The sequence below is a fragment of the Crinia signifera genome, chromosome 2 (genome assembly GCF_055691185.1).
Source record: "Crinia signifera chromosome 2, ASM5569118v1, whole genome shotgun sequence".
Classification (NCBI taxonomy): domain Eukaryota; kingdom Metazoa; phylum Chordata; class Amphibia; order Anura; family Myobatrachidae; genus Crinia; species Crinia signifera.
This window is the reverse complement of record NC_139218.1, coordinates 198,822,722-198,835,666: the sequence shown is the minus strand read 5'-3', so window position 1 is coordinate 198,835,666 and position 12,945 is coordinate 198,822,722. Positions and strand designations below refer to the sequence as shown.

Genomic DNA, 12,945 nt, shown 5'->3' with positions numbered 1-12,945 from the left:
GTATCTGGGAGTGAAATCCCGGGTATACCCTTTCAGACATACACTAGTCCCGGGTTTGGGCGCGTTCATGTGAAAAAAAACGGGATTTTCGTGTATGTCTGAAAGGGGTGTAAATGATTAAGCATATTCATATACTGCAAAATGATTTCAACAATGTTTTTTCATAGACTGGTTTCTACATTACGTAGATGATTCACTGATCTGTTAAAACCACAGGGGGGCTATTAACAGTTCCAGAAAGTAAATGTGAGTTTTCTTTCTGTTATCAAGAGACAAACTGAAACTGATTTGTATTGTAGGTCACAACTTGGCCATGCTGCTATCTTTGCAGATTTATATTGTGCTTTATACAAAACCCAGATGTGCTCAATGGTCATGTTATTACCTACTTGTCTGTTCAGTTTCCACAGGTAATTTATAAGCCCAGTGCTCATTGCAGGCATCACTAAAACAATAAAAATTGATCTTTCACTTCCTCTGGCTGAAATAACCCTTAACAGACCTTAGTAAATGATAGGCTGCATATCTCTCATTCTATTGTATGACTAGAAATTGCTAAATATGGTGCACGTTCAGATGGCGTTTATTAGATATGGCTCTGCTGAGAGAAAAGCTTACTGTAAGTCACAGGTTATCCAAAATAACATTTAAGTAAAATTGGAAATAAAAATAACAGCTTGTTAAATAGAGCTCACACATCTTGTACTTTGTAAAGGGGTGAGGTAAAGCAGGTCGACAGTGGCTAAGCTGACCCCAAAAGGTTGATTTGCAAAAAAGGTTAACACAAGCAAAGGTTGATATGGCAAGGGTTGACATGAGTTTTCACGTGATTTTGATCTCAATGTCAACACCTAAGCATGTGGACCGCCAACTAGTATCCCACATCCTCTCACATGGCTCACTTGGCTCATCATACTTTGGGACAGGTGCCTCGCACTGCTAGTGCAGCGCACACATATCCATGTGTATAAGTATGACAATTTACCCCCAAAAGTGGAACAAAAATCATAAAAATCTCATGGGGACCTTTTCGTGTGTCGACCACATTGGCATATCGATTGTGTCGACCTTTGGCCATGAAGACCATATTTTGTCAGCCTATTGTCTGACCTAGACATTATGGGGGAAATTTACTAAAGGAAATTTGTAAAAAAAAAATAGGTGTATTTGTATCCAGAAATACACTTATTTTTGACATTTACTATTCCGAAAATATGTCAATTCATATTCATATTGATGTGCTATCAATACGAATACGAATTGCCATATTTTCGGGATAGTAAATGTCAAAAATAAGTGTATTTCTGGATACAAATACACCTATTTTTTACAAATCTCCTTTGGTAAATTTCCCCATATCTGTCAGCTTTCTGGATACCTTAACATAACTCACTGTCACAATGCAAGTTACAGTCTATGGGCTTGATCCAGAGTTGTATGGAAACAAAGTGCCCCCAAGCCACAGCATGAGTGACCTGCTTCAGCAGTCTGGGGTAAAGCAGCATTTGCAGTTTTGGAGAAAACAGGGCTATGTCACCACTGTCTTCTGGTCAAGACAGCGGATATTTCCTTGAACATAGCTTAACTGGCTTTAGCTGCATGACTATACCGCCCATCTTGAGTAACTGGTGTACTGTTGTTGTCCAATGTTCATGCAGCTAATCCGATGCTCCATCCTCAAATACAGCTGCAGAAGCCAGTGTGAGACATTGGCATATTTTCCCAGTTGCGGCTAGAAGAACCATCACAGCTGCTTCTGCAAAGCATCCATCTCTGAATCAGTATCTACTGTATAAGATATTTTCCTTTACACACTTACCATTAACCTACCAGTTTGTTTTTGGGTTGTGGGAGGAAACCAGTTGATGGTAAATACTGTACAGTATGTTCAGTAAACTACACAACAACATACAGCGCTTACAGTATCAACTTTCTGTGAATTCTGGGCTAAACTTTATTATATATATATATATATATATATATATATATATATATATATATATATGGGTTGTAGTGGTACTAGCGCTGTTCCTCCCCCACTTTCTGGATTCAAAATGTCCTCAGATATGCACTGTCCAGTGTTTAAATAAAAGATACACTCCCCCTATCTTGTTCCGGGGTGGCAGCTCCGTCTCCTATGGGTTCCTGTTTCTTAGAACCTCATATGTAAAATCTTGAAAAAAGAGTGAGAAGGGCGCCTCCTAGTGTAGTATTATAGATTTTAGTTTCCCTTCACCACAGGTAAAGACACAAAGTCACCCCAATGTCAAAAGGTGTACCGTAATCAGTGGCCTTCCACCACTTTTTATGAGCGAATTCCCAGTTATTTCCACAGGGTATTTTCTAACTCCAAATTCGCTTTCCCTCTAATATTCTTCTCCCTGGTGACTCGCACTTGACAAAGGGGCATGTAATCCCTGAAAGGTAGGACCGTTTGCTGTGACAAATATATTTTTTGAAAAGTTCCCGATTGAGTGCCGATTGAGGCACTCAATCAGGGATTACACGCCCCTTTGTCAAGTGCGAGTCACCAGGGAGAAGAATATTAGAGGGAAAGCGAATTTGGAGTCAGAAAATACCCTGTGGAAATAACTGGGAATTCGCTCATAAAAAGTGGTGGAAGGCCACTGATTACGGTACACCTTTTGACATTGGGGTGCCTGTGTGTCTTTACCTGTGGTGAAGGGAAACTAAAATCTATAATACTACACTAGGAGGCGCCCTTCTCACTCTTTTTTCTATATATATATATATATATACAGTATATATATAGCAGCGGTAGATTCGCGGCACTTACGCGGACTTCCAAATAACCACACAACACAGAAGATGCGGATATCCGCATCTTCTGTGTTGTGTGGTTATTTGGAAGTCCGCGTGAGTGCCGCGAATCTACCCCCGCTGTTCTATTTACCCACGTGTTTGCACCCCGGCTGAAGATTTACAAAGTACTGCAGAGTGCCGGTTCCCTGGTGTATGTATGTATATATATATATTAGTCCTGACGGCGGCACTCAGAGAAAAAAAACCCACCAGAGGCAGTAGTTGGAGCCAACTACTGCCTCTGGTGTGTTTTTTTTGTCTGAGTGCTGCAGTCAGTACTGTTATATTAATAGGACGCTTGCACCTACTTTTTCGGAAGGCACCAGTTTCTCTCCATTATATTCCTGCTTGATTTGTTTTGCCTGTTTTTAGAGTGCCACCTCAAGGAAAATTTTAAAAGTTTCATGGGAAACTGGCAAGTCACTTGGTCACAGACACTGTGACTGGAGGTACACTGGGCGGGCAGAGGAGGCGGAGCTCTAGTAAAGGCTCGCTGCAGTGCTTAATGCAGCCTTAGCCAGCCTGCATGCTCTGCTGGGAAAATCTAAATGTAACTGTGGCCAGGCATGGTGGGTTGAAGGAGGCGAACTGAGTTCCAGCTTCAATTACAACTGTCGGAACTCAGTTCCGCCCCGTTCTGACCCACTTTAACCCCTGAGTATACAGTATACTGTATATATAATGGTGGCAAGGTATACTTAAATTAACTACACAAGGGTGTTCTTGCCATTGTACACTTTATTTAAACATTGTTGATCTGCAAATCTTTTTAAGTTTACTATATACTACATTGTGGCATGTGTGTAACATATTTTTAGTAACAAATATAAAAAAATTAACATTTACAAATACATCCTTTGATGGAGCCTGTGATGTTGTATCCTGCTGCCCACAATTTGTCTGGCATCCAATGACATATGTTGCTGTTGTTGCTGCTAGGGCTTGTGTAAAACCAATTAATAGTATTTTTTATTACCAGTTATTTATATAGCGCACACATATTCCATAGCGCTTTACAGAGAATATTTGAACATTCACACATCAATGCCTTCCCCACTAGAGTTCATATTGAGAGCCAATTAACCTACCAGTATATTAACCAATACATGTGCAGACCAATCATCATTTACTAAACTTTCTTCCAAGGGAAATTCTGGGTATATATTTTAATATCACAGTAAAAGGTAATTATTTCACATCACAGTTGCATTACAAATAAGGCTTTTGATTTAATAGACCCATAAATATGTTATTATTGACTGTTTATTTGTACATACCATACATAAAAACAAATCATTCATAAAAAAAGGTTGAGCTTTTGGTGGCAGTTGGTATTTGAATTTTGGACTATGTTTAGGATTACATAGGGTTGAGGCTACCTAAATGTTAAAAAATACAGTACTTGTGTACTCGCACAGCGCCCACGATATTAGGTCGCACAACATATAATTGCATCGCATGGCATACACCCGATGCACTGAGATGCGATTTCAAATTGTATAAGCCCCCTATACGATGTTTAATTGTATAAGCACCCTAATGTGGGCTTACAATGTTAAATGCACCCCCACGCCACCCCCACTATGAACGCCAACCCAAAGCGTGGCGAGCGCAGCGAGCACGCGAGGGGCGGCGGTACGTGTCCTATGACCTTTTCATACCCCCACTATCCACGTTGGCATGAAGATGATCTTATATAGTGTGGCGAGTGCAGCGAGCCACCGAGCCCAAAGCGTGGCGAGCGTAGCGAGCCCCGCAAGGGGATGCGTATTACTTTACATGTATTCCGCGTTCGCTCGCCACGCTTCGGGCTCGGTGGCTCACTGCGCTCGCCACACTATATAAGAACAACTCCACGCCGACGTGGCCTGCAGCACATACTGTAGATAAAAACCACCACTGCCTCTGTGTATAAAGAACTAAAACTGACTTATTATATAATGCATACCTCCCAACATGTGAGGGACAGGAAGCCAGACCAGCAGAAAATTTTGGGGGCACGGCCTAGTGGCAAGGGTCATGGCCCATACTCACAACACTCCAATGAGATCACGCCCCCATTTTTGCCACAGCGGGGGCACGGCCAGTGGCTTCACTGGGGATGCCCCAGGCCCTCTTTCTCCAGGAAAAGATGCTGTTCCCATGTGCAGAACATCTATTCACCACAGAGCAGCACAGCTTAGGGGGACCCCCCCCCCCCCCCCCTTCCTGCACTGCCAGCCCCGGGCAGGTTGTGGGACCGTCCAAAAAAACCGAGATGGCCCTCGAAAATTGTTACAGTTGGGATGTAAGGATAGCGTGTTACATATAGAAATTGTAAAGGAGTAGCATATGGGGGTGGGAGACATACTAAATGATTTTTTTTTGCAGTATAATGACTGATATTACAGGCAATGTAGCATTACTTTGTGCTTTGCTTTTACATTGCTTCCCATCAAATTAACATAGTGGTCATTGCAAGTTCACAGCCATATGAATAATATGTACTTTTGAGAAAGTATTGGTGTTAAAAGTGGATAGTCTTGTTTATTTTGAATATCATTTATGCTAAAACTATCATAATTTAAGAATGTTAGCAAATGATGAAGCACTTACTTAGCAGGCACACATTGCTCAATCTCTACGTTAGTAGCCACTTATTCAGCAGCGCCATCAATAAATCAGCAAAAGGACACTTTAAAAAGGTTTTCAGTAAGAAAACACATTTTAAAGCTGAATATAATGTTGAAAAAATGTCACAGAGAGCTGGGAAGCCAGTATTTTATTGTATTCAGTTTGAGGGCCTTATTCAGTGTCATTCCCACATGGAATCGCAAAATGTGTGCATAAAAAGATTGGTAACTCTAATCTGAGAGTGTTACACACTGTGCACAAGTCTCTTGCTTGTGGTACTCCCCCTTTGGCTGTAGACCCCTCCTCTTATCATGTTTGGGACTGATGCAGCTGAATTACAATTGGTGGTATAGGGTCGGATTGAGACTTGGTTGCAGGGATACTTTTTTAACAATTGTATAAAACCATGCTGCACGGCAGGTGGGGCAGATGTAACGTGCAGAGAGAGTAAAGCTGGATACACACCTATTTATTTAATTATTTATTTACAGTTTCTTACATAGCGCAGCAGATTCTGTTGCGCAGTGGTGCAAGTATACAAAACAAAGCTTAATAGTGTTTCAGGCGCTTAACCCAGTTGCTCAAAGTGACACTTATACTTATCATAAAAATAGCAAGTGTCCTTTTCATCCAGGTACTCCTACAGAACAGGATGGGTAAAAGTTATTTTCTGCGGTTACTGAGAAACTCTTAATTCAAAACTCTTTCTGGAATAAAAAGAATATCCAACAGTGCAACACCTTCGATTCAAGGGAACGAAATTTATTTATACATTGCACTCACATCACAAAAAATAAAAACAGCATGTAACACCCGATTGGTGATAGAACAATGGTCACAATACGCCAAATTCAAGGTCTCACCACCCAACTTCCTAGACCAGTTAACAGGGATTTCCAGAATCTCCACAGTAAATCAGTCACAAAGTGCAGGATGGCTTTTTCCAAAGAAAGTGCGATTGTGCGGCATTTACTTCTCCTACTGCCAGGGATTTCGGACTTCATTTTGTTCCCTTGAATCGAAGGTGTTGCACTATTGGATATTCTTTTTATTCCAGAAAGAGTTTTGAATTAAGAGTGTCTCAGTAACCGCAGAAAATAACTTTTCCCCATCCTGTTCTGTAGGAGTACCTGGATAAAAAAGGACACTTGTTATTTTTATGATAATTGTAAGTGTCATTTTGAGCCACTGGGTTAAGCACCTGAAACACTATAAATCTTTGTTTTGTATATTTGTTGAGAAGAGTTTGTCAGACCTCTTCTACTATAGTGTTGGCTATCTAGCACACTGTGTAAAAAAATCTTGTGGTCAGGGGCGTGGTCATATGACACTAAGGGGAGTGGCTACATGACAAAACTTTAGAACACAATGACATTTCTGTTTGGGCTTGTGCATTGCATCCTGCACACAAAATGTGCCAGATAAACTACAAACAGGAATATAGCACGCCGAAGGTGCGCGGCCAAAGTTTACACAGTAATGCCTGTTACGCGTCACACACCCACTACATATTACCCATGCCATAATGCCCATTACACATTATGCCCCACACCATAATGCTCTTTGCACCACTGCCGCACAACTGATGCCCATTGCTAATATGCCTCCACAGTGCCAGATATGCCCCCACAGGGCCACACATGTGCCCCCAGTGCCAGATATCATATGCCCCCACAGTGCCAGATATGCCCCCACAGTGCCACACATATGCCCCCAGTGCCAGATATCATATGCCCCCACAGTGTCAGATATCATATGCCCCCACAGTGTCAGATATCATATGCCCCCACAGTGCCAGATATCATATGCCTCCACAGTACCAAGTATGCCCCCAGTGCCAGATATGCCCCCACAGTGCCAGATATGCCCCCACAGTGCCACACATATGCCCGCACAGTGCTAGGTATGCCCCAGTGCCAGATATGCCCCCACAGTGCCACAAATAAATGCCCCCACAGTTCTAGGACAAGTAATCAGCAGCACAACTCACCCTCCGTGAGTGACTCCTGCAGTGCTTGCTGTGACCGGGTCTCACATGGAAAAGGTTGAAAAGGTTTGAAAAAAAAAATTGTGTCTGTTGACTTGTGTACTGCGGCCCCTCGCATTGCGCGCTTCGCTCACCATGCTTTAGGCATGGTGCCTCATTACACTTGGCACACTATTATATTCACACTCTATGCCCACTTGGATAGTAAAGTATGAAGAAAGGGGTTTTTTTGGATGGAGGTGGTGGTGGTGGGACCTGAAAAACTAATTTCAACCTTTTTGTGTCAACCGTATGTTGACTTAATGCTTGTGTCGACCCAATGACCATGTTTACCTAATGCATGTCCTATTTCATGTGTCGACCTAGTGACGGTTGACCTATAGCGGTCGACCTAATGACTGTCAATTTAATGCTCGTAGATCTAGTGCCTGCTTCCCTTATATTTCAGTGTAACATGGTTTTGTCCATTTGTTAAAATAGCAGCCCTGTGCGCAGTTCTGAATCAGGCCCCTGGTTTTACTGTGAGTTTTTAAATAGCTAACCTATACATTATACACCAGAAATACAGTTATTAGCCAGATAAAGCGGATTGGGGCATATAAACTCCGAAGACAAAAATAGGGAAATGTTATTTTATTTAATGGTGACACTTAAAAATGTATGTACAGACGCTTTCCTCTACTAACTGAATGTGCAGCATTCTTTATTTGTGTAAATGGAGTCTGCTCTCCCGTGTAAAATCACTATTAAAGCAATACTGTAGCAATTTTAGTTTTGCAGAAAAGTTTGTGTCTTTCACAAAAGCCGGCAGACACGCACAGGGGTGCCAACAGGTCGGCTGGACCCCAGTAAAAGGGAAGGGGCATGGCCTCCCTTTTAAAATATATGAGAGGGAGAGAGATAACTGGCTGCCGCTGCAGCTGTCTCTCTCCCCAGTTCAGCACATGGCACTGGGCAGCTTGTGCCATTTTTCTGGTGATTTTTGCAGCCCTGCTGCCATCATCCACTGGAAGTATTAGAAAAACGGGTACACCATGTGCAGTGTATGACCCCCAAACACTACATCCATTACAAATACACTTTTCACTATGTGCAATTAATGCAGGCATTCATCCTGATCTACACTTACACCAGGGTCAGAGACTGCATTAAGACTTCTTGGTGGCCATTTTAGTCATGTTTTGCAACTACATGCCCACACCACAGCCTTACTATACTTTGGCTGCAATAGCACACCCATGTCCCACGAATACACATCTATTCCAGCCCGTTTTATTTTCCTAGAAATGCACAATAGTAAGCCACATTACATTTAAACAAATGTGCAGATTGGCAAAACTCACACATGTACAATGAAAATTAAATGCAATTTAATATGAAAAGGACACATTTCTTTCTCACTCTGAAGAGTGCATTGACTATAGCCTAAAGGTGCCCATACACTAGTGCAATTTTTCCTGATTTCCCCCGATTCCGATGGATTGGGCCAAAAAATCAGGCCAAATCGGATGAGTTTGACATCCCCTCCGGCCCGATGCACGGTCCCGTGCGCATAGGGTCAGAGTGGGGTGGACGTACGGGCTGCACATGAAATTTATCGGATCAGACCCATCACTGGCACATCGCCATTGGGTCCGATCCCATAGAAACATATGTGCAGCAACAGGGGGAGGGGGCGGGCAGCGGTTCGGCGCGGCGAATTGGAAGGCAGCGGGTCCCTGAGGCGGTTGGGCAGTCAGCGGTGGTGTCCCTGCGGTGGATGGGAACCAGTAGCACTATTGGTGGGGCGGGAAGCGGCTACTGAAAGTGCAACTAAAAGACAGTGGTCTCTCATCTGATTGGCTGAGAGATTTCTCACAGCCAATAAATGGCCAGCCAGTCTGTTCAAAATATGGTTTTACATTCGGCAGCTGCTTCCCGCTCCCCCAATACCACTACTTCCAGGGAGCTGCCGGTAGCTATCAAGGGCAAACTAGTCCGACTTGTCCATGGGACAAGTCGGACTAGTGTATGGTGGCCTTTATAGAGGAAAACATGTAAAAGTTAACTTACTTGACTTGCATTTGTTTCACATTTCAGATTGGGAAAATATACAGTTTAATTTGTTGCAATAGTTATTGCTTCACTATTGGAGGTAAACTAGAGTTAATCAATACCTACCAACTGCTAGTGGGTGAAAGTTGGGAGTTGGCATGCCAGCTCCTGAAAAGAGGGTGTAAACTCTGGATAGTGCAGGGACTCGTGCTGCAACCCACTTTCACATCATTTTGGGATGATGTGGACAGGGTTCTGCCCAGCTGCCGGTTCCCCTCCCTTTACTGATAGATGCTGTACAAATGCACAAGGCATGTATTCGGTGATCATCGGCTGTTTTGCAGACCAGAGCAGTGGTGCTCACCTGCTCCATTTGGAAGTACACAGGGGCGTAGTTTCAAAGTGGGCTAAACTGGGCGTAAACATGGGCGTACACGAGGGAGTGCACTAATTCAGGTAGGCGTGCATTCGGACAGAACACCGACTGCAAACGAACCAAAAGGCAGAAAATATGCGGTCTCCATAAGCAAGTATTGCTTTGCGGACACCACTCGGTCATGCGCTAGGCATTCGGAAACGCCCAATTAGTACGGCCGCACCTGAACCAATGTCAGCTGAACACAATACAATCCACTCCTCTACTCATTACTCATTAATTACACTCTTGTCATTGCTTCAATTGGAACCATTGCATCTTAAATGGACCATTACAAAACACACAAATATATGCTGAAAGCACGGCTGCATTTTTTATTCCAATTACAAACAAACACTTTTTAATGAGGTTGCCTAATTGCATAAGTGTGTCATGTGACCGATTTATGAGTTCAGATAACAGTCGTGAGTTTTGCGTTAATACACCGCATCGGTGCGTACGGGCAGGTTCCCGTCCGTACTGACGCATTAAGACCGTGCAGACGCTGTAAGACCGTGCAGAATATGTGTGTGTCCACCGCACACGCAAGGTTTGGATGTCGTCCGTAAACACGCCCTCTTCTTAAAGAGTGAGTCCGTCCAAATGCGGAGGACCGGTGGGCGTTTCTTCGTACGATGTCCGCATAGCGTGGCATGTGGTCCGCTCCGAAAGAATTCAGAAATTTATGCACTAACCAGAATAACCTCCATAGTTTATAAGCTCCACTGTGGCAGGGACTGATGTGAATGTAAGAAACTGTTAATAAATAAAATGTCAATCTTTTCACTGTATTGACCTTTTGCCTGTCAACTAAACATGGTAGTACTTTGGATATCTAGACACTGTCAAACTTATGATCCACACCCGAAACAGGAACAACATTACTGTTCTTAAGCTATGCAGTTATATAGCAAATTCTGTTTATATTGTTGTAATTGAATTGGTAACAGTAAGGCCATGTCAGTTTATTATTTTAATACACCAATTTCTAAAAATGCCCAAAAGACCACTGGAAGTTGGATGCTATACATAATTGTTTTTGAGTGACTATATGGGAATTTCAATAACACCTTTGAGTTATTTTAAAATATTCTTTTTTACTTTTAAAGTATATTTTAATTTAAAAACCTGGTATATAAAACTGTATAACATTTTTTTCCCATAGCCAAAACACCTCACTCACACTTTAACAAAACTTTATTGATGGTAAGAATATCTATGTGTTGCAGCTTGTGACCAGCTGGCCCTTGGAGTGGTTGCTATATTTGGTCCATCTCACAGTTCCTCCTCCAACGCAGTCCAGTCTATTTGCAACGCATTGGAAGTTCCACATATCCAGGTCCGATGGAAGCACCACCCACTAGATAACAGAGACTCCTTCTATGTAAACTTGTACCCAGACTATGCCTCTCTAAGCCACGCAATCCTGGATCTTGTGCAGGTTTTAAAGTGGAGGTCTGCAACAGTGGTCTATGATGACAGCACAGGTATGGTTTTAGTCATCCGAAGGTCATGTTTGAAAATGCATAAATACAAGAAAACATATTATCTGTACCCAGAAGACCTGTTAAGGGACCATTTTCACTTAAATCTATGTAGTTAAAAAAAAAAAGTTAATCAAGTACAAATAGCACCAGTGGTATTACCAACAAGCATTAGCTAGAAAATGATACTGTACTACAGCTTTGCATTGATACTGCTCTAAAACATTTAAACTCTCAAGATTTGGGTCATACAAGTCAAACCTCTTGAGCTTTAGTTAACTAGTGGTGCACCCACTCACAATGTATCTTATTCACCACTACTCAATTTACTAGGTGGATGTGGTTCATTCTTTCATTGGTACTGGAAATATAGCGCTTTCCTGTGACATCACAGCAAAGCGCCACATTTCCAGTGTGTGTGTAACACTAACATGAAGACCATGTAAAATCTGATTTCTGCTTTCCCATCAAGTCAAGGGACACAGCATGGGCATTAAAAACACTGGAAGCTGCACTGTATGTCACTTGTTCAGTCTGTTAATATGCTACCTAACCAATAAAATCCTAACCAAGCACCTATTGGTATCCCTACAATGTGTTCATCCTTAATATATTTAGGATAATTAGAAATATCTAATTCAAGAGTAAGTTGTCCAAATTAGATTATTATTTTAATACATTTCTGCAACCTGAATCCACATGTATCATGAATAACATACATAAGATTTCCCATATTAATTGGTGTAGTGAGAGAGGCTGTTTGTCATGGCTGCAGCATCGATTTATGGGGACACATATTAAAATACTAAAATTGTAGTGGTAGATTTGTTTCCAGATTCATAGAAATAATTAAAGCATTTGCCCATAGATGCTCATATAATGTACTTTGGACCTGATTCAAGTCTGTATGCAATGCAAAAAAGCAAGCAATTGCCCAAAACCATGTTGCACTGCAGGGGCAGACGCTGATGTACAGTAACATGCGCAGAGAGATATTTTTTTCACAAGTGCATGATTGTGCTATTCAATTAGAGGAGAGAAAATCACTACGTTTTTTTTTTTTTTCTTAAAATCGTTATTTTAAGAAAAATCACCTGGACTTGATCAGGCACCCTTTTGGCACCCCCACTTAAAGGTGGAATTAAGCGACTAGAAGTTCTAATTAGCTTAGTTAGTCAACAATTACCTTCTGAAATGTGGTGAGCGCTAAGTATAAAATTGTTTCTGAAACCCCCTTCTCAGTCCACTTTACCTGGGAAAGACAACATTTCCCAGCAGCACTCACGCCTCTCAGCTGCCCCTCCCTAGTGGGGAAATGAAGGGGAGACCAAAGGGAGCCGCATAGACTACCAGAGGGATATTATTTTTTCTTTTCAAAACTGAAAACCACACAAAAACAATTCCTACTTAAATGGGTACTGCAGGTATCTGGAGCATGCACATGGTACCTGCAGTAATCCCAAGGGTTTTTTTTTTTTTTGTGGAGAAAATCTTTACATCCAGTTGAATTAAAGCCCCCCCCCCCATTTAGATACATTCATTTACCCCTAAATTACAAAATAAAAAGTTTTGACTGTAGTGAGTTTAGA

At 42.0% G+C, this 12,945-nt stretch overlaps 1 protein-coding gene across 2 annotated transcripts in view; it reads left to right on the top strand.

The window, feature by feature from the left end:
- The window catches only part of GRIK3 (glutamate ionotropic receptor kainate type subunit 3), a 524,589-nt gene that overhangs the window by 261,623 nt on the left and 250,021 nt on the right, over positions 1-12,945 (top strand). For both annotated transcript variants that reach the window (XR_014470426.1, XM_083173547.1), the window contains exon 3: positions 11,102-11,359. Coding sequence is in view for 1 of the 2 variants with exons in the window: in XM_083173547.1 (XP_083029673.1) it covers positions 11,102-11,359 (258 nt within the window). In the remaining variant the exon portion in view is untranslated. The remainder of the gene's footprint in view (positions 1-11,101; positions 11,360-12,945) is intronic.